This window comes from Labrus bergylta, chromosome 11 (assembly GCF_963930695.1).
Source record: "Labrus bergylta chromosome 11, fLabBer1.1, whole genome shotgun sequence".
Lineage (NCBI taxonomy): Eukaryota > Metazoa > Chordata > Actinopteri > Labriformes > Labridae > Labrus > Labrus bergylta.
In genome coordinates, this window is record NC_089205.1 from 29,263,250 (window position 1) to 29,285,813 (window position 22,564).

At 42.2% G+C, this 22,564-nt stretch overlaps 2 protein-coding genes and 1 long non-coding RNA gene across 3 annotated transcripts in view; 1 reads left to right on the forward strand and 2 right to left on the reverse strand.

The window, feature by feature from the left end:
- Positions 1–21: 21 nt before the first annotated feature.
- cox7a1 (cytochrome c oxidase subunit 7A1) lies at positions 22–8,037 on the forward strand. The gene is made up of 4 exons (XM_020657565.2): positions 22–127; positions 6,204–6,290; positions 6,814–6,898; positions 7,836–8,037. The coding sequence occupies exons 1-4, from the start codon at positions 113–115 to the stop codon at positions 7,892–7,894; spliced, it is 246 nt and encodes an 81-aa protein (XP_020513221.1). The 5' UTR covers positions 22–112; the 3' UTR covers positions 7,895–8,037.
- The window catches only part of LOC136180505 (uncharacterized), a 259,135-nt gene continuing 243,809 nt past the window's right edge, over positions 7,239–22,564 (reverse strand). The window contains exon 2 of the long non-coding RNA XR_010667138.1: positions 7,239–7,371. This is a non-coding gene — a long non-coding RNA (uncharacterized lncRNA). The remainder of the gene's footprint in view (positions 7,372–22,564) is intronic.
- chp2 (calcineurin-like EF-hand protein 2) lies at positions 9,103–13,344 on the reverse strand. The gene is made up of 7 exons (XM_020657566.3): positions 13,187–13,344; positions 11,772–11,844; positions 11,216–11,296; positions 10,763–10,884; positions 10,583–10,644; positions 9,803–9,925; positions 9,103–9,661 (listed from the first exon to the last, which is right to left on the reverse strand). Exons 1-7 carry the CDS (start codon positions 13,251–13,253, stop codon positions 9,608–9,610), a joined length of 582 nt encoding a protein of 193 aa, XP_020513222.1. The 5' UTR covers positions 13,254–13,344; the 3' UTR covers positions 9,103–9,607.

Consider the following 22,564-nt stretch of genomic DNA (forward strand, 5'->3'; position numbering starts at 1 on the left):
TGTGTGTGTGTGTGTGTGTGTGTGTGTGTGTGTGTGTGTGTGTGTGTGTGTGTGTGTGTGTGTGTGTGTGTCCTTGCCAGGGTAAAGCGACAGAGTGCAGCTCGACACAGACATGAATCACCTCCTGGTAACTACAACTCTTTTATTTCTCTCTCTTTTCTTCTGTGCTGTTTTTTTCTTGCTCTGTTTTGCGTCTCTGAAGCTTCTGGAAACTCTCCAGGTAGAAAAGATTTCAATCAGGCGGATCAAATCCAGATTAAACTTTGTGTTTGTGCAGAAGGAGAGCGAAGCCTGACCTTTGTACCATGTAGGACAGGCGTTTATAAAAGTGTGTGTGACTGAAGCTGAAGAAGAAACTGAGTGTATTCTGCTCATGTCGGTGTGTGTGGGTCTCAATGTGTGTGTGTGTGTGTGTGTGTGTGTGTGTGTGTGTGTGTGTCATGTGAGGTAAAGATCTGATCTATATTTACCGACTGACTCACCTCACATGACCTGCAGCTTGGTTAAACTCTCCCTCTGTTCTCACCTTATCTCCCTGATTTACCTGACATTAGTGAGACAATGCAACTCTGCACGTACACACACACACACACACACACACACACACACACACACACACGTATACACTTATTTATTTTGGTCACTTATAGGGAGTAAGCAAAGACGTACATTTATTTCCTGGACACCCCGACCTTTGTTAGGCTAACATGTTAGCATAATTCTGTCAGCAGTGTAAACCTTTTCATCGACAGATCTTTAAATGAAACTTTCCATTCAGTCTGTAAACTACTTTATTTAAGGTTATTTGTGCAAATGTCATTTTGACAACTTCAGAGCTCAGTGGTAGAGTCGGTTGTCTCTTAACTGGAGGGTCAAAGGGTCCAATATCCAGCCAGGGGCGTGTCCAGACTTTTTGGACTGGAGTGGCCTGAATTTTGTGTGCACAAACATTAATAATAAAGAGCATTCATCGACCCCTTCTGTCTGCAGTAATCACTTGTACTTTTAAGTAGCACAAGATAATGACAACATGTACATCTTCTAAGCTTAATTCTTCAAGAACTTTTTAAAAATAATAAACATAAATATTAAAATTTTTACCTCGACAGTCACACTGAAAACTATGAGAGCTGCCTGTTGCAACACAGCCTGACAGGTGGATTTCAATATAAGTTCCACCTATGGCAAAACAAATGACCAATCATAAGAAATCATGATACGATAAGATTTGATGTGTTACAAAAGGACGCAAAACGATATGATACTGTAATTTTTTGATATGATAAGATACGGGACGATACAAAAAACAAAGTTACGTCATGACACAACGCTGTATGGAAGGCCAAACATTTAAAAAAACATGACTTTTAACATGTCAAACAACATGTTGACAACGCGCTGTTTACACGTTGTCAGCGCAAACTTTAAAATTTGACGCGTTAACAACATGTTGACAATGCCCAATGCCTATTTTTTTAAAAACCTCCTCAAACACCACCTGCTCACCAAAGCATTCAGCCTCATCTAACACTCCCCCCAGCTGATCACCCAATTGTTGTCTCCCATTACGCGCCCCCCCCCCCCCCTTTGGCTGTAACTGTTTAAATAAACGGAGAGATTGATTACCATTATTAATAGTCTATATTCAATCTTTAAAACAGCTTGAAGTCCGACAAAGTATTCAAGTAAATCTCTGATTTTAAGCCAACGATGCGTTCAGGAAACCTTGTTTACTGTGGCACCAGAGAACAGATGAATCCTATTGAATCCTGTTGTGTGTGGTTTTTCTTTTTAAGAGCTAGAGCAAAGCAGGAAATGCAATAAACTGAGTCTCTGTTTTAATGTTTGTAACAATGGATACGAGAGGAGCAACATGTGTAACGGATCAAATGTAGGAGGATAAGATCCAAGACCACCTGACTGCAAACAGACGCCACACAGCAGGCGAGCTGGCTCTCTGTAAACTCAAAACACACATAACATGGAGGCTCTTTCCCCCCCTCCTCTGGCCTCCTGATTGGTTAAAGTGTCAGGTTCAGAGGCCGGGATTGGACGTCAGGCGTGTCTGTCGGGCCTGCAGCAGCCTGATGTGACCTTGACGGACAGTTAGAAGTCACGCATGCGTTCTTAAAGGGACAGGCAGCTGCTGCATGGAGGGGGGGTCCGGGTCAGGGCAGGAAATGACAGCTGACGGGTTTCATCTCTATAAAAAAAAAAAAAAACACTTACAGAAGACAGATAAGTTCCTTCTTCTCTGCAGCTGGAGGTAATTGTCTGGAGTGAAACCGTCAAAGACATAAAGTCGCTCTCACTTCCTTATGAAAAGAGAACAAACACTCACAGGCAACAACAGGCGGATTAAACCACTCTGAAAGGGTGATACCAGTATCATTCAATCAAGGCCTCAGTTTGTTTGATACATGTAGCGAGCAAAAGTGTTGGAAATTCTCCTGCTTCAGGTTGAATCCTTGAAGCAGGCTAGGTAGTATTTTGGGGGGGGGATGCACCCGATCAGTCCTCTAAAAGTTGTTGTTTTTGTCTGTGACAGGCTCATATTGTTGTTCTAAGTGTCTGACAACATAAAGGCAGACATAAAGGACCACAAACAGCTGTTACATCCCTCTCTTTACAGACACCAGACTCACTGACTAACACAGTATAGTATGAAGTAGAGGCTGCTTCTTCATTTGTTAGTAACCTTGAGCTTTACATGATAAAGTTTCAACTCAGCTTAAAGTAAGAATGTGTGACTTTTTGATCCAGTAGATGTCGCCCTTGAGCACCAGCATGAAACCAAAACAAACTTCTGTTTGGCCACGCCTCCTCCATCCTGAAGCCTCCGCTCTCCTCCAGAGACACACCTCCAACCCCTCTCCTGTTGCGTTTACACAAAGGAGTCGAGCGCAAGCGGCGGACAAAATTGTCCTTGTCTCGAGCTGCGATCACCTGTGTCCTGCATTGTTGTGTTAGCATGCTAATGTTAGCGCTCTTTAGTTAGCTCGTAGCTTCACATTGTTGTGTTAGCATGCTAATGTTAGCGCTCTTTAGTTAGCTCGTAGCTTCACATTGTTGTGTTAGCATGCTAATGTTAGCGCTCTTTAGTTAGCTGGTAGCTTCACATTTCATGTAAACTGACACAGAATGAGCGTGATCTAAAAACTCTTACTAACATCCAAATAATCAGTGAGTATGTTCTTCTTCTTCTCTCTAGTTCTTGACTAAAACAGCTTTTATACACAAGGGGAGGAGCCGGCCGTCCCGTCCATGTAAACACGGCTCTGACAACAACACAGCCAGCGGGACTCGAGCTTCTCCCTCATTGTAGACAGTCAGGACTCAGAGACACATTTACACAGGATGGACTGGATTTCTGATATATTTATGTGGAACATGTCGCACATTCTTCCTTTAAAGAAACAATCTGTTACTTTTCCGCCTTAAAACAGTTGTTTCAAAGTCGATCAATAGAACAATAACTTCCAACAAAGAGAATGGCGTCTCTCTCGTGTCCACAGAGCGCCCCGGTCGCCTGTTTTCAGCACTATGTAACGCTGAGTGTTCAGCTTTACGGCATTAATTCATCCAGCTGCAGCCTGTTAGCTCATCTCTGTGCTGTTTGAGACGACGGCTGAGGCTGAGAGGAAGAGGACGGTGATGGATGAAGCTAAGAAGAGACTATGGGAACCATAGCAGCAGCTAGCGGTATCAAATGTTTCTAATCCAGAGCAAAAGAACTTGATAAATTCAGTACTGACCCCGTATTCATATCAGGGAACGCTGAGGACCAGGCCGGGGCTCTCTGTTGAATTTTGTAACGACGACATTTTACCTGTTGAACATTATTGTACTATTAGATCAACTTCCAAACTGTTTTTTAAGCTGGATGTTGTTGCTGTAAGTGCTAATGAGCAAGATGTAGCATGCTTAAAGGCTTTACATGCAATTTTTTTGTCCAGCAGATGTCGCCCCTTGAGCACCAGCATGAAACCAAAACAACTGGCGCTGCATTGTTGTGTTAGCATGCTAATGCTAGCGATCTTTATTATGCTGGTATCTTCACACTGCATGTAAATTTACCTGAAATGAGCGTGATCTAGAAACACAGTTAAGCAGTGAGTACAGTATGTTATTCTTCTTTTCTCTAGTCCCTCAATTAAACAACTTTTATACACGAGGGGAGGAGTCAGCCGGCCGTCCTGGCGATGTAAACAAAGTGAAGATAGGACTCTGAAAACTCTGAAAACATCACAGACAGTGGGACTCGGGTGTTACACCCATTGTAGACAGTCATGACTCAGAGTTATTTTCAGAGGATGTTGGATATGACTCTCACTGTCTCTGTGCTTCCTCACAGAGCTGCAGATGTTTGTGTTGTACAGCTCTTCAAATCAGCGGTAGCCCGGCTTCAGACGTCCACTCATGTTTCACTGTCCTCTTATTTACATAAGAGTCCTTCAAGGGACGAGTGTTGCAAATTAGCAGACGCTATAAACCAAATGATACTTGCACTGGATGGTTGGTTTCAGTTTGTCCATGTAAATACCTGTCCCCATCAAGTAAACACTACAAAAGAAACTTTGAGCTCTGTCTCTTGTTTAACAAATGTGGCAATTTCCCATAATGCAGTCAGGATTTGAACTCTTAAAAAAGAATGATGCAAACCGCGTTAAACTCGCTTTAACCCCAAAGTCATGGATTAAGACGTGTTAAGAGTATTTTTAATAAATCACTGCAGAGATGACATCAGTCTAACTCGACCTGAAGATGACATGAAGAAGAGGAACAGAGAAAGAGTCTCAGACAAAAATGAATAAACATTACAAACCAGAGCCACCAGTGAGACTACAGCTACAGCTGTAGCATTAGCTGCATGTAGCGCTCGGTTCTAGCCCCCCTCGATAAAAATGTGTCAGTGTGACGTCATTGTCAGTGTGAGATCACTGATCTCAGCCCATTGGCTCGTTGTGGCGAGCCCTGCAGCTCATGTTGCAATTTCCGAGAAGCGTGCTGAGCAACTGACCAATAATGACAGAGCGGATCGGCAGACCAATCAGAGCAGACTTGGCCCACGTGGGGTCTAACAGTGTGGGCTCAACAGAGTGTAGCTGACAGACTCAGAGCGGAGAGGGAGCAAGGAGGAGCAGTTCATGAAAACAGAAACTTTTTTCAAACTTTAGCTATTGTGAACGTACAAAAGTAGGAACATAGATTAAATATATGAACCCCAAAAAGGGCAGAACATGGACTCTTTAAAAAACTAAAAATGAAAACTTGGCTTTGTTGAGACTGACTTTATTATCTCATAATTTCGACTTTTTTATGGTAAAAGAAAGATTTCAACAAAGCCAAATTTTCATTTTTATTTTTTTAACTGGCGGAAATGGGCTTCCATATTTTCCTCCCTCAGTGCTTTTTAAAAGGATATGACCGTCTTCCTACTTTCACATCCATCGTGCATCTCAGAGGATGAAACGGGGCTGTGCTGCCTGGATCCAATGGGTCACATCTCTGACCGTACACATTACCAGAGTATGGTACATTTGTGTTCACACTGATCAAATGAATCAAGCGGGTGAAGCATACTCGGATCCGGGCCCAGCAATCTTGACATGCGTGGGAATTTTTTTTGTAAAAATAAGAAAGAAAAAAACCTCCTCACCACGTCGCTGCCCAGGGTGTGTGCGCTCCAGTCTTTCCTACCTGACTCCTCTAAATACCTCTCCTCCTCCCTGAGCACAGATTGCACTCAGGTGTGCATCAGGTAGAGGAGGAGGGAGAATCAAGGAGAGAGAGAGAGAGCAGGGCTGCACACTCTTTAAATTGCACAAACACAAGGTATTTTAGACTGAGCAGGAGTTTGCATGCATGTTTTTGGTAATTTAAAAAAATAAGATACAGAATCAGGTATCAATATTGTGTTTTTTTAAACTAAGATCTCATAGACGTTTAATAATCTGGTATTGTGACTCCTTTAAATAACTTTGTGTTACACTCCTAAAAAGCTCTTTTGTGTGGATTGTATTTTTGAGGATTTGTTTTTATGAAGCATCAAAAAGGGATGAGTAAGGTTTTTTTATGAAGAGATGACAATGAGGTGATAAATTTGAAATCATTGTGCTCTCCTCCGCCTCCAGCTGCACTTCAAGTTTTTGTTCAGCGAGACTCTAAATATGCAAACTTTTTACATATGTTTGTTTTTCCAGAGAGTTCCCATTCTGGCCAGTCGGGCCTTCAGCAGCTCTGCCAGACAGCTGAGGAACAAAGTCCCCGAGGCACAGAAAATCTTCCAGGTAACACAACAGCAGGGAACAAACACTGGACTGGATGTTTGTTACTGTCAGTGTGTGAAATTATCAGAGGGAGAGGAGGATGAATTTATGACAATGAATTTATCAGAAACAGCTGTTACATCGCTCTCCTGAGATCCACCAAACTCAGGGAAACATTGGGCTTCTTGTTCGCTGCTTCTTTGATTAGTTAGTTTATTATTGTGTCTACACTGATCTGAGCTCTTTAAAATACAAATATACTCATCGAGAAATAAGAAGTCCTGTGCTTAAAGTCTGAAAGCAGTTGCAGGCTGGTTCAAAAACATTTGCTTCTCCGGTTGGTTAGACTACGTTACATTGCTGCATCTCAAAGAGTTTTTAATTTCTAGGTTAATGTTTGTGTCCTTCTTGAGGTATGGACGGTGAGAGGGTCATTATAGTGATGATGTGTGAGTTGACTGAAGCTGTTGCATCTAATCTAGTCAGTTTGATTCTTAAAAATTTAAATTGCAGTGATTTTCATGGTGTGTTTCCATGGTTACAGGCGGACAACGGGTTGCCAGTGCACATCAAGGGAGGAACGGGCGACATGCTGCTGTACTGGGCGACCATGACGCTGACTTTAACAGGTAACAGGAAGAGGGACTAATCATGGTTTTGTTAAGAGGAGATTAATTACAATTCATTAATTGTAAATAATTCATTGAATTTGTAACGTCAGATACCTAAAAGAAATTGATGGTAAACAAGCGTAAGAGCTGTCACTTTCTGGAAACCCTCACTGACATTAAACTCGAACCAGATGAATCGTTTCTCGCTGTAAATAACAGCTTTCTTCAAACTTCCTGGCTGTTCACACATTCCTACTTCAAACAGCTGGATTGATTTAACTTCTCTGAGAATGAAACATAAACTTCCAGTCATACTGTGTTTAAAGGTCACATATCCTCCTCCTCTTCTTCAGTGTAAATAAGTCTCAGAGTTCCTCAAAACATGTGTGTGAAGTTTCTTGTTCTAAATCCACTCTGATCCTGTATTTGATCATGTCTATAAACCCCTCTATTTCAGCCCTGCTCAGAACAGGCTGTTTCTGTGTCTGTACCTTTAAATATGTAAATGAGCTGTGTCTGACCACGCCCCCTCTCTGGAAGGGCTTGGGTGTACTCGGTGCTTTCTCGCTCCATGTCCTATTGTTTACGGTGAGAAGGTAGACTCAGAGGGCAGAACACACACCTAGCTGAGGGAGTGTCACCCACCTGGGGGAGGGGCTACTACCCTTTGTGATGTCATGAAGGGAACATCTCCAAACGGCCTGTTAGAGCACACATTTTCTGAAAAGTGGAGCAGGCAGAAGATGGAGAGGATGGACTTTTCTCATCATTGGGGGGTTTGTAGACGGACTAGGGACACATGTTAGAGTTAGAGGAACATGGTGACAGCTGGGATCGACTCCAGCCTCCCCCGCGACCCCGAACAGTAAAACCCAGTAAAGATGATGGACAGATGGATAGCAAAGTAAATGAGTGATGTGGCCTTCATGTGTTCATGGCGTGTTTGTCTCCACAGGGACGTGCTACTCTCTGTACTGGCTGCTCTGCGCCTCCATGCCTAAAAAGAAAGCGTAGAGAGGAGACGACCTGAACGTCTCTCAGCTCCGCCTGACGATCATTTTAAACGTTTGTTGTCTTCAATTCTGTTTGATTTTATCACAAGACCCAATGCTTTCATCGGGACAATAATTAAATATGCATAAAGTGTGTAAAAGGTACATTTGTCGCCTGCAGAGTCTTCATTTGTGTTCTGTTTTTTTTAAACTGATTTTTTCAATTATTGGTTATTATTGATTATTATTGGTTATTATTGGTTTTCTGTGAGTGAGAGACGGGCTGGATTCGAAACCTGCAAGTAAATTAGATTAATAGAAAATCAGTATTTCATCTGGAAACAATGTTTTATTTAAAGATATTCTGAATGGTTGCATATTTTGTGCAGATTTTGGTGAAGATATTTAGCTGATCTTAAGCCAGAGATGGTGGGTGAACTAATTTCATTTTCAACCATCAAAGAGCAGCAACGAGAACAAAGAGAAGAAAACAAAGAGCAGGGACAGAAACCAGTCCCACCATAAGAGACTGGTGTGGATCCAGCAGGGATTTGTTTAATCATCTAACGGCATTAGGATGAAGTGTAAAGTTAATTCAGTATGACAGGGATTTTCTCCAGATGTTTAACACCACTAACCGTCAGTGAAAGAGAGGAAAATTCAACACTGGCTCCCCCTGGTGGTCTCAGAAGGTAAATACAACATCACTAAGGTTAAACAGAAGAGTTTTATTTCTTTGACTTAATGCGTCTGTTTTTCTAAAATCATGTCGACATCCCTGTGAATTAAGACATAACCTCAAAATCAACAGATTTGAAAATGCTTTAGATTCTGAGATGAGACCAAGACCTTCAAAAAGTGGTATCAAGACCGGTCTTAAAACCAAGATCGATTTAAAGTACTACAGCACTAGGCGTTAAAGGAGACGTACATTACTTTTAAATTGTATCATGTAATCATAGAGTTTTAAAATTGGGATTCAAGTGGATGGACTTTAATCAGGGGTAACCTTACAGCAATCACAGCCTGTGTTTGTGTTTGTCTCTTTAAAGGTTGATTTCTGTGGTTATGTCCCTTTCACATCTGTGAAGGTGAAGTCTAATAGTGTTCAAGTGGTTTAAATCATCTTCTCATCTTAGAAATCACCAAACAGAGACTGTTCTTAGTTTATCAAAATATTAAAATATACCGGTAGAGAAAAAGAAAAAAGAGATGCAGATGTTACCTTGATAGTTTATAAAAATGAAATCAAAATCTTTATTTATTTCAAATCATGTTACAATATTTTCAAATATGCTTCCAGATTATCCAGAAAGCACAGTTACATATCTCCAAAACATTCCTTCTTGTAAACATCTTTACATTCAAATTTAATAACAAGCGAGTTCAACTTTAAATGTAATTTTCCAACTTCAAGCTGTCATTATCTCACACTCTGATCCTGCTCTTAAACACACTTGTTCTCTTTCCTTCAGCACATACTGCCCCCTATTGAAAGCAAGTCCCTATTCACTTTCTAAAAAGGAAAGTATGGACTTTTATGTTTGCTCCAACAGAGCTTCACTTTCAGGGTTCAAATGATCATGACAAACCTGATCTCTTCTCCCTTCACATTTTGTTGTTATCTCTGTGACTCTGTCTTTGTCCTCTGCAGACTTTTGGAAGAGAGGATTTTTGACCTCTTATTTCCAACCTATGAAAATGCAAAATCCAAAAGTCTCAGCAGGTTGTGTCTTCATCTCAGGAAGCGGATACTCATCTTGTGGTCGATGTTCACTTTCTCCAGCGACTGAAATAAACGTAAAAAAAACATCATTTCAGTTTGAATTTGAATTTGGACTGCAGTACCCATTTTAAACACTAGGTGTCAGAGTTATATGTTGCTCCCTGTTTTTTAAATGCCAGCCCTGTTTCAGTCGACCCCTCTCACCTTTTTGAACTCGTCGAAGGAGATGGCGTCATCTCTGTCCAGGTCGGCCTCTTGAATCGCTCGCTCAGCGATGCTCTGCAGCTGCTCCTCCGTCACCTGAATCCCCATCATCGCCCGCAGCACCTGTCGCAGTAATCGACCAATCAGAAATCAAGTACATTTCCTTTGGTGTTTTTTTCCCCTCAACTATACAGACTATATGTTGTGTATCCTTAGCCTACTCATTTTCTATTTTACCTGCTTGTTTATAGTCACAGAATTGGCAGAAATGATAATCTGATTCTTCAATAATTTTCTTCATGTTTGGGTCTTTTTAGTTCATGTATGTTTTGGTAATTTAATGAAAATTCCCAGAAGCCGCTTGGTTTTGACATAAATTAACGCTGATTTCAGCCCCACGGTCCAGGAGCCAACCACGGCGCAACAACCAAAACAGTAATGTACTCAGGGTTTGGCTTTTATTCTCAGACTTCTTGAAATCTTCCAGAACATAATCATTATTTTGAATGCCTTTGGGGAAACAATACTTAGCACTGCCCTTAACATTTTTGAGAATAACCAATCATATAGACGGACAGAGGAAAGGAAATGGAAATCCTTGTAACCCGTTTCTAGGCTAAAAAAGAAAGGGACCGTTCGGCTTATCAGCGTTCTGTTCAAAAGTCAGCTTCTGTTAGAGGTTTAATTTGGTGTTATTTAGACTTTGTTTCTGCACAAACTATTGTATTCATATGGAGTGCTGTGCACAAACATACACTGATGAGTTGAGCAGCTACAGACCTGCAGAAGCTCCACTCTGGAAATCATTCCGTCTCCATCCTGATCGTACAACTGGAAGGCGACTGAACACACACAGACACACAGATCTTAAATACTTAAGAGGATAAGAGGAAGTCTCATTAATAATGTTTCAGTGGGAACAAATAGTGTTTAAAAGCAAAACAAATCAACTGGACCAACATTTGAGTTTCCTTGTTTGGCTGTTGGCCGGGTCCTGGGGCGCTCCGTCTCTCCGGTTAGTGTCTGCGGGGCGGAAATGAGCCAGAATCCGAACAAAAGATGCAAAGTCCACCGTTTCCTGTCTGGAAAGGGAGAGAGGAAGAGGAACATGCTTCCTGATTAAAATGTCAAACAAACACATGACAGACTCCAACACGCCTCCTGTCAGGTTACAGTTTGTGATGATGTGAAGGATTAAATGTTTCCCTGTTTCTTATTCCTCGATCACACAGCGTCACGACTCAGGAACAGAAATATGAAAGAAATGAAGAACTGCTCTCCATAACGAACGATCAAAAGCCACAGAAAAATCTCAAACATCTGAAACTCTCTGAATGTCTGAAAATCTGTTGTGATCAAATCTTGTGAAACACAATGACTGACAATAAAGTGAAATATGAGCACGTTGGTCACCCCTGAGAGAAAAAGGCTCCGATGATTCGGCCTCCGATGGGGTTTAAGGCCAACCGTCCCACAGCTTCAAAGTCGTCAGGGCTGAAACACAGACAGACAACAACAAGACTTACTGAAGGAAGCTCGTTTTCTAGTTCCTGTAATTATTCAGTTGTTTTTGTAACTGATGGAGATAACATTTCCAACATGGCGACCGCCACTGATGGACTTCGAAACAGCCCTTTGGAAAACCAAACAGTGACATCACTGACACTACGTCCATGTTTTATACAGTTTATGATACATAAGGAACTAATTTTTGGATCTGCACACCACTTCACTTCACGCAGACTTTTTTCCAGCAGCTCATTGGTTATTAGTCTGCATGAGGTCGTTATGAGTCGATGTCTGAATTCAACAGAACGTTCACAGCGAGCGAGTGGGCGGGGTGGTGAGGCTGCTCACCTCCTCAGGGTTTCGCAGTGTTGTGCTTTCTTTGCTGAGTTTGTGTTGTAGAAACGTCCTCAAACATGTTGCAGTGATATTAAACACAGAAACTGTTCACATCTGCACCTACCTGAGCTCTCCTCTCTTTTCTCTGTCCAGAAACTCAAACCTCTCGTACAGACGGAGGAGGTGGGCGGAGGAGACTGAAACACAGAGAACGTCTGATTCAATATTCATTCGTTTTTTTAAATTTTTTTATCAAGTCTGTCGCTGTGCATTTCAAATGTAGTGTTTCACTACTTATTACCTGTGATAGAGTGATCTAAAAATCATCGACCCACTCACCTGTCCTGAGATTCATGCAGCTGTGAGCATTAATATTCAACACAATGTTACCACACGGCATGTCAGTCATCTTAGGGGTGCTGAGAGGAAATGTAGAGAAGCTGAAGCACCCCTACAGAGGATCTCAAATCGCCTCTATGCAAGGAGCTCATGTCTATCTCAAATATCTCAAGACAGTATGAGGCTAACTTCAACTTACTGCAGCTTTAATCTTTTTAAACTCTGCATATGAGGGGTTTTATATGTTATTGTTTATTAAGGGGTGAACATCATCACAGAGTTCAGACAAACCTTTAGCTGCTTTAAAGTGTCTTAAAAGCTTCAAACATTTAATGCAACATTTTAACAGAACTAAAGGAAAGATCTGTCGAGCTCTCACACACACACACACACACACACACACACACACACACACACACACACACACTCACACACACACACACACACACATGAAGACAAACAACAGCAGCTGCAGCAAGACTCAGCTTCAACATGTCTGTGGTTAAGAAACGTCCACAGTGTAAGTATCAGGGACACACACACACAGACTCACACACTGAGATAAACAGATGAACCACACTGATGAGTTTAACGGTGCGCACTGTGCTGCTATCACACACACACACACACACACACACACACACACACACACACACTCCCCTACGAACAGTTTGGAGTGACACAAGGTGTTGTGTTTCATGTTACATTATATCACATCGAGCTGTTCAACAACATCTTCTAAAGGTCGACTTGTTTGGGAGCTCTGAACATTTCACAGATTTGTTTGAGCAGCAACAGGATCATTAAAGATGAGCAAAAGTGTGAGACAGTCAGGTAGATCCTTATTGGTCAACATGTTAAAAAGGGCTTGAGCTTGAATATTTCTGTGGCTGCTATGTAAAATGACAGTCAGAAGTAACTCATCATATTCATACATATTTACACGCTGCAACTTGGGGTTAAGTGTTTTACCAAAGGACACATCAGACATGTAGCTGCAGGAGCTGGGGATCTAACCCCCGACCTTTTAGTTGAGAGACGACCGACACTACAAACTGAGCCACAGCCGCCCCATTACAGTCACAAGTTTATCAAATTTAGAAGAAATTACAGAAATGTGTCATGCTTTCTCTGATCCACCCTCCCTCATCATTTGACTTTTACTAACTTATACAGAAAGACAAAGAAACATGGACTCACAGCCGGTCTCCTGCATGAGCTCCTCTGCGTCTGGGATGTGGTTCATGTTGGAGCTGCTGGAGCCCATCCTGCTGCAAACACACAAACACAGAGAAAAACACACACAGCACGATACTATACAGCCGCAGTCTGAGCAGGCTGACTCTTATCTGTGTGCACTCTGCCCACTGAACACATGACAGACACACTGCTCAGCCAATCACAGCTCACCTTAGTGCAGCATCACTGACCACTGAGTGTCAAACGGCACTCAAGGGAATCACTTCTATCTGAACCAGTTCTCCATCGCTGCAACACCTGTTGGTTTGACCTGATAACTGCTCTCATATCTGGCAAACCGAGGGGCGTCCACAATCCAGAGCATTCAGGATCAGAATCTAAAGTTAGAAGGAGGACATACTGGCTGCTGCATTGTTGTCAGAGAAGCCAGCACTTCAACATAGCATGTTTCCTTAATGATCAGAGAGTAAGATACCTTTATCATCTCACTCTCTACACAGCTCACTGATTGGACCTTTTTTATTTAAAGAATGTAAAATGTTTTAGAAGTTTGTCAAATGTTTGGTTTGTAAAAATCAAACTAAAGGCTGTGAATACTGAGAGCGTTGGAGAATCATGAGTAATACCAAAATGTCATTCCGTTCATGGCCACAAGGTGGAGCCATTCCCACATAAATACAAACAATCCTCTATCCTCATACTGCAAAACCTCCCGCTGTGACTCATAGTTGCTCGGTTGCAGATAAAGGTTACGGAGTCATGGTTGATGAATATGAGGGAGGAAACAACAGCTGATTTATACAACTTGAATGAATTTCTAAACAGATTTAAAGACATGTTTTCAGTGTTTACCTCTGAAAACTGTGAATTATCTTTAGTTCAATCAGGAGAGACAAGTGAATAAAGAAAATTATTTATTATAATGGATAACATGGACATGTGACTGTTGGGGTGTAGATGTGTTTGGAGAATGACTATTCTGAGCGTTAAATCTCCCCCATGGAGTCCAGACCCTGGTGGAGGTGAAGCTGATGACTTGATGAAGAATTGATGGATGATTATAACAGCTACATCTGTACAAAACATCTGCAAAATATGATGTTATTTAGAGCCAAGGAAAGTAGACAAGGTCTCCAGCCAGGAAAAGAGAAGCAAACTGGATTTTGGTCAAACTTTACACAGACAGTTCAAACTGAAAGAAACACAATGACATTCGGTTTCATCTCTCCAATTTTTGCATAACTAACCTAAAATGGAAAGATTCATGAGATACAAGCTGAACGTGAGCAAATTCTGAGCAGAGACAGGGGAGCAGTGGGATGATAGGCTGACGGGACAGCTGATTATCCAATGACAGCGCTAGAAAATGACAGCTCAAGATTGACAGCAGAGGGAGGGATCCGATCATGAAGGCAAATCTAGAATCTTCCTGACTGAACTTCAATAGAGCTTCATTTCTGCAATTTAATCTAATGTATGTCCAGTTTGTTCTTCTCCACTCTTTACTTCAGATTGAGATTCTGTTGAACTACAAGTAGCATTGAGAGAAAGACAAATATTCTCATTATAGCGTCATATAGAGGACCCCCCACCCCCCCTGTCAGGGATAGTCTCCTTTGAAGTTTTAACAGCAGTTGTACTTCGAGATGTTCAGCTTCTGGACCAAAACTGGTCAAAGTCTGTTATAGCAAACACACACACACACACACACACACACACACACACACACACACACACACACACAGAGAGTTGGCAGGCTCTGTAAGAGCATTCCTCACTGGTTACATTTACAGCTCTGTTTATCTCAATAAAGAGCTGCAGTAGAAACGTCCCAGCTGCCTGACCCCCCCCCCCCCCCCCCCCCTCCCCCGTGCAGCTCGACAACAAAGAGGGTGAAAAAAAAGTGCTGTCAGACTTTATTTATATGTCTTATGTCAAAGACGAGGACTTATGCAGTGACTGATGCCGAGTCATCTTTTATTAATTTATTTCAGCTCAGACATTTGTGCTGCATCCTTGTTAAAAAATAAACAATGCCCATTTAAGGGCAAAGACAAAAAAACAACAAAAAGAAGATAAATGACATGAACATGCCGTGGATGATAGAATGTATATTAAAATGGACAGAGAATCAGTAACCTATAGGAGTAAAGCCAAGTTACTTAGAGGTCCCCCTGCTGACTGGCTGCAGTCAAGGACATAAGCCCCGCCTCCTCCATGTTCACAGATGGGTGAAATACACGTGAAATACATCTATCATGCTGATTTATGTCTCAGAGTTTATTTTTCTCTGTCGTCTAGCTCAGTGGTTTCAACCTCCAGAGAAAAGCTTTGACTTGGTCCAACTGACAGCAACACATGCTTAACTTGTTGCACATTATCAACACCAGAGCAGATCATTGGCTGCTGCCACAGAGATGAGTTACTCACGAGTCAGAGCGGATCTTTAATTGATGTGTTCGTGAAGGAACAACTTCTTCTTCTGTTATTTCTGACAGATTACAGCAGCAGAGCGGCGCTGCACAAGTCCAAATGATTTTCTTTTCTTTGAATGTTTGACGTTTAGGCCCGTCTTCATCATGTCATGTTATTTAGCGTCCATGTGGACGGTGAAGTTAAATCCCCAGTCAGACATAAAATCAGATGGAAGAAATCAAATAATACACGTCAACTAAGCAGCAACATCTGTGTTAAAAATTAAAGATAGGGGGCGCTGGTAGCCTAGTGGGTGCTGTAGTCTTCCAAGAGGGCGGCCCAGGTTCAAATCCGACCTGTGGCTCCTTTACTGCATGTCATTCCTCTCTCTATCCCCTGTCCTGTCTCTATAAAGGCATGCAAAGCCCCAAAATAAACCTTTAAAAATATTAAAGATGGAGTCAGCAGCTTTTTCCTAAAAGATAAAAATGTTACTCCATCGTCCCTTCTGGGCCTCCGTACATGTGTGGTGGTGTCTCTGCAGAGACACCACAGGAACTGTGTGTTACCATGGTTACTCAGCGGTATCTTACAGGAACGGCTTTTTTTTGTAGCGAATGCTTTCAGTAAAAATATTTATGTTGCCTAGATTCTTCTTCTTCTTCTTTAGTTATATTAGTGTAGACTTATAACAAAACTATTAGACTGAGCCTACATTGTTTATTATAATTTATAATTTCAGTTAATTTATTGTAATCTTTAGATCAGGGTGTCCTAAATTAATACAAAGACAAGGAGACTATCGTTGAACATCAGAGCAGCACAAAGTCTATTTTTTATTGTTGAATTGAGATTTCACAAAGACATCAAAAGTAGAAAAATAAGAAATAAATATTAAGAGCGAAAATGATTTAATATTCTTTTGTTTTTGCGACAGTCCCTGTAAATATAAAACACTTTACAATAAATAAACAGATATTTGATCCTCAGAACACATTTGAAGTTGTTAACGTCTGTATGATGATATTAAATGTCTATCTTAGTTGGAGCAGTGTTTGAACTCACAGGTTGCTGTCTCCATGACGACCGGACACAACAGGCGTTGCACGTGATCCGAAAGTCGGCATCAGTGCAGACTCGCTGGTGGAGGGTTTTACAACCCACTACCACTCCCCACTAATTGGTTTGGGACGGACTTAATATGGAGGACCCTCCACGAGGACGTGCAAACGGAGGGGAAGTGGGGAGGGAGAGGGTGTAGTGACCGGTTTGAAAAAGACCCTCTGTCCTCTGACTGGATTTTACTGTTCTGCTTTGTTCTGGTTGACTCGGGATGTTTCTGGGCGGAGCTGGTTTCTTTCAGCCAATGACAGCGCAGCAGGTGAGTTTAGGAGTGGATACAAAACACAATTCAGAGCGTCCAAAAACGTTTGTTTTTTTTGACGTAGCGGCAAAGAAGACAGAATATAAAAACAGTGAGGTGAAATAAAACAGAGATGAAGCTCGTTCCCAAACGAGCCTGGACGACGTGGAGTCGGTCTGCTTCCTGTTGGACGGGCAGGTGACAAACACCGACGGTTAGCTTGTGCTAGCGTGCGTTAGCTTGCAGTGTAGTGTAAAGGGGGGGCACAAGAGCCAATCATCAAATCTCACATTCCAGATTCCTCCACTTATTTTCAGGAGGGAAGGATTGAGGATAAATCATCTCTCATAGTCTGATCCCTGCGTTCATATTTTCATAGATGTGACAGATGAAGGTGAATCAGTTCATCATGGATGACTCCTCTGTGTCACTCTAACATGTGTCTGTTTCATTTTTCTCTCTCCTGTGCAGAGCAGGAATTTTCTCTCTCATTACCAGCCTGCCCGCCTCAGTGGGACGTTCGTCTTCCTCCTCCTCCTCCTCCTGTTAAAAGCTGCACCGCAGAGCGTCACCTCTCATTTGTCTCTGGAAAACAAAGGCTCGTTATATAACCGCATTCTTCACATACTTTTAGAAAAACGGTTTTAACGAGACACATTTTCAGCCTTTTAATTTTAGATTTCTCTGCACAGTTACACTGGGAGACGACCAGCACAACCAGTCAGACAGTTTTTTTAAATCCTCTGACACTAATTGAACCTGTGAGTGATCCATCCCACAGCTCTGTAACCTTCACCCACTCTATTTACACTTTCACACAGTTCACCAAGTTCAACCGAGTTCTTGTCAAGTTTAGTCCTGACAAAGAAAAGCGAGCCAATTTGTAACCATGTCGGGCCAATTTAGACCGGAGTTTTGAGTCGTATGATTCATTTTGAATTTCAGACAGATCGGGCGCCGTTACTCGTGCAGTGTACACTGACAGGGCGGCTCACGGCCCGATCAGCTGCTCCAGACCAGGTCCGATGAATTTCAGGCATTACCCACAAGCCGACCACGGCCCCTCAGGTGGGTTCAGGCAGAGCAGATTCTTGTGTCAGCTTGAGGCTGAAGTTCAGTGACTGTATTGTTCGTTCCTCCTCTCTCTGTTCTGACAATCGGCTGCAGCAGACGCTTTAATCAACAGAGCTGTCAATCATGAAGTCAAATCTGTTCCTTCTTTGCTTAAAATAACTAATAATGGTCGTAAAAAAGGCCAAGGAATGTCTGAATGGTTCTTCTCTGTGATTTTGAATTGTTTGTTTTAGGGATTTTTTTTATTTTTTTATTTTCTATTTTGATATTTCTTTTTCCCTTTTTCCCTCTGTCATGATGCTTTTGATGTTGTGTGAAGCACTTTGAATTGCCTTGTTGTCGAAAAGTGCGACATAAATAAACTTGCCTTGCATAATAAATACCAAACTTTGCTGGGACATAAATCGTCATAAAAATAACTTACATTGTGGAGAAACATTTATCTGATGTGTATTTTAACTGAAAAACATTTGACCCATGTCCCATCTGGTAACATGGAGGAGGCGGGGTTTGGTAAATGGTAAATGGACTTGAGCTTGTATATTTATTTTCTCGTATTCTTTCTACTCAAAGAGTTTTTACACCGCAGGTCACACCTACACATTCACACACTGATGGTAGAGGCTGCTGAGTAAAGAGACCATCAGATGTAACTCATCTATTCATACACCACTGAAAAAGCAGTGGGAGCAACTTGGGGTTAAGTGTCTTACCCAAGGACACATCGGATATGTTGCTGCAGGAGCTCGGGATCAAACCCCTGACCTTCCGGTTGAGAGACGACTGACTCTACCAACTGAGCCACAGCCGGTCAAAGGAGCTCTAAACATTCCGGCTTCACTCCTAGGCGGTTGTTTCTCCGTCCATTTGAATATACAGTATATGATTGGGAGCTCGATTAGCTTCATAGATGTTTGTGTGGATTTGGATTCTGTGTACTTAAGAGTGTGTGTTGTTTAATATCAGAGCTCTTTCTGTGTGAGAGCCAGGAGGCTGTCAGACCAGTTAAAAGGATCAAAGTTCAGTGAGCCAAGAAAACTTCAATCATTTCCTACTGGCTCAAATCCAACACACACACACACACACACACACACACACACACACACACACACACACACACACACACACACACACACACACACACACACACACACACACACACGTTGATAAGCTTTCGGTTTCATTGCTTGTGACAGTCTGGACTAAAAACCCAGTCAGGCCGTACCTGTACCTGTTCCTGCTCCGGTGTTGGCCTATAATTCATAAATCCATCAATACTAATCCACCTGTCAATCAAAATACTTCAGAGAAGAAGAAGCTCTGATCGTATGCTCCTCTGGATTCTTTCTCTGCAGCATGAGCTTTAACCTGGTTCCACTTTTCTGCGTTTCATATCGTCGATGAAAAGTCTCAAAAAGATGCTAACTTGCTCCATGAAATGCAAACCATGTGATGCTAATCATTCAAATGTGCAAAGTCTGCTCGATTATTCAAACACAAGTTGTCATGATGCAGAAAGCCTGCAAGGGTTGATTCACTTCTCTTGCATCAGGAATGGTTCTCTACTCGATCGACACTTTTGGAGCATAAATCACGATTACGTCACAGCAGTTGTGTGCGCATCCTGGTTGCAGAAGAACAGCAGATGCGACAAACGCTACAAATCAAATCATAAAACACACAAGTGGACATTAGAGCCAAGACTGGACCAACTTCAATCTACTAGTTGTCGTTTGAGTTCTCTTCCTTGTGAATCAATATGAATAAATGAATGAATGGCCGCAGCAGGTTCATAGAAATGTCACACATGAAGGGGAGACATTAGGGGTCAGTGTTCCTCAAATTCCATCAAATAAAAACAGGATTATTTTCACTTTTGGGAACGTTCTGCAGACACCAAAATTTCAGATCATCTGACAGTGAGACCACATCGACATCCATCGGATGAGTCATTCTGTTTGTGGATGTTAGCCGACGGTTTAGAGGAAAAGGTGGGATGATACTGAAGCAGTAATCTTCTGCCCTTTCTGTCCTCTGCTGCGCTGCGTTTATTCTAACCCGCCCACGTGTCACCTGTCACTGCACATACCTGCACTTTCATTTCCAGTGCAGACAAACCACAACTGACGGGCTGAGTGAGAAGGTGGAGGGTTGGCATTTCTGGGAAGTGGAAACCTTACAGTAGTTAAGTTTACAACGTGGACTGTATAAGACCTGGACGTTGTCGCCATATTGGAAATTCCAACTCAAACTAACCTTTGGTCAAACTAGTAACACACAAAGAGCTGGAGCTGAAACGAGCGTCAAACCTCCTGACAAACAACATCAGTCAGATCAGTCACGAATAACTCGTCTTGAATAACTCTTATCCTTCATGAAATCAAAACAGACGAGTTTTGAACATCATCCGCCCCGTACAGTCTGACACGAGCTGTCTTTTTGTACCAGGCTGTAAACATGTTTATTTCTGCTGTCAAAATGACACTCTTTGATTTGAGACCAAATGGTGACTGCTTGGCTTTTGGAGTCAGCCTCAAGTGGACACTTGAGGAACTGCAGTTTGTTTTGCACTTGCGCATCATCTAAAATGTGGAGTCAGTAGCATTTATCGTTGCAGCTTGTAAACACAAGATTCAAACTCTTCGCCCCATGAGGCGCACACTCACTGCAGGAGATAACGTGAGTGTTTACTGTTTGTACCTTTAAATGTTGGTTGGAGATTGTAAGATTTTAACTTCTTGGCCCCTCCTCCTGGGCTCATTGCCCCCAGAGAGCACACACTCGTTTTACGCTGCAAGCTACAGGAACAGGAAGCAGACTAACTCCTAGTCCGCAGGTGAAGCCAACTCAAGGTTAGCCTCGTTTTAGAACGAGCTTTCGCTTGGTGGTTGACGTCACTTATATTTTATCTTCTTTGAATCGCGTCACATCACTGATCTGTATCCACTCCTAAACTCACCTGCTGTGCTGTCCTTGGTTGGAGGAAAAACACCAGCTCCGCCCAGAAACAACCAAAAACAGCCGCTTCACTTTACGAGAAGTCTGGATTTTATTTTGTTGGAAGAAACTACGGACTCTGCCTTTCAAGGTTTCTAAATGATTAATTCACAACATCCTGAAGCAACCATGAGGCCAAGCTTTCACTTTTGCAAGAAATAACTCACAATGTGCTTCTCAGTTTGTCGCCGCTGAGGAATAACCTGTGAACAATCGTCGTATTATAGCGTTGATCTGAGCTGATCCAGGCCCGGTTTTGAAGCGGGGGATTTCATCTTCGGGATTTCCACAGATGAAATGTCTGATTGTGATGAGTTTGTTTGTTTGTGAAGCTCTCATTTGTAGTTGAGTGATTTGTATCAAAGCGGGATAACATCACTTGAACTCTCACACCACTGTTCACTTTCAGTTTGGTCACAATGAGAAGTTTTCCCCCCACTGGCACACAAAAAGACACACACGTACTCTCATCCGTTGATTATGTAAGAGTGTTGACACCGACTGCTCCTGGCGAAAAAAACATTCCTCAAGTTACATTTGTCTGGTGAAGAAATCTACATTTCTGTGAAAAACTTTGAAGGTTTAGTTTCAGAATGAGGACGTTTCCCAGAAAAAGTGACGAGTTCTCGCACGCGGTCGTCACCGAAATGATTCAGTATGTCAAGTTTAGGTCAAAGACGTGTGTCAGAAATCTTAGAAACAAAAATGAACTGAGACGTGCTGTGGTCAGAAGTAATTTTTTCTTTACTTTGCCTTCAACCTTCAGTTCTTTACATGAACACTAACGTGTGCAACCATCACTCTGACGTCGATCTGACAACGTCAAATTCATCAGGACGTCCTGGCTGAAACATCTGAACAACTTTTAGACGAATTGCGATGAGATCAGGGCTGTGAGCGTGAACGAGAAAACTGCGTTGAGACCAGAAATAGTTGCGTTTTGTTTGTGGGCCATGTGGTGCGTCGTATTGGCGTTGTCACTTTCTGGTTAGCTAGCACGAACAGAGCCTGAGTCTGTTGAAATAGGCGATACTGGAAGGGCCATGAGGTAGGTTACACTGAGTGCTTCTTTCATTAGGGCACAACAATCTTGTGTGTTTGTGTTTGGGGAAGGATGTTCAAATTCAAATGTTCAAACAGGAAGTGTGATACAATCATAGACTGAGTGACTTCACCCGTCTGTTCCTGCAGGGGGCGCTGGAGGCTAATCAGCAGCAGCTGCCATGTTGGAAATGCTGTCTCAGTCTAACTTTCAGTCAACCTAACGACAGGCTGAGAGCTGGAGCTGAGGCGGGTTTTAAGCCTCTTGACCAATTATGTCCACCTGTCAATCAGGTCAGCTACACGCCTAACTTTGGATAACACGTATCGTTTTCAAAATCAAAACAGAGACGTTTAAAAACATTCACCCCCCCGTACAGTTTGTGCCAGTGATGACGATAACTAATCACACCTATTTGGTTTTTTGAACCAGGCTGTAAACATGTTAATTTATGCAGTAAAAACAGGCTGTTTTGAATGTATGTGAC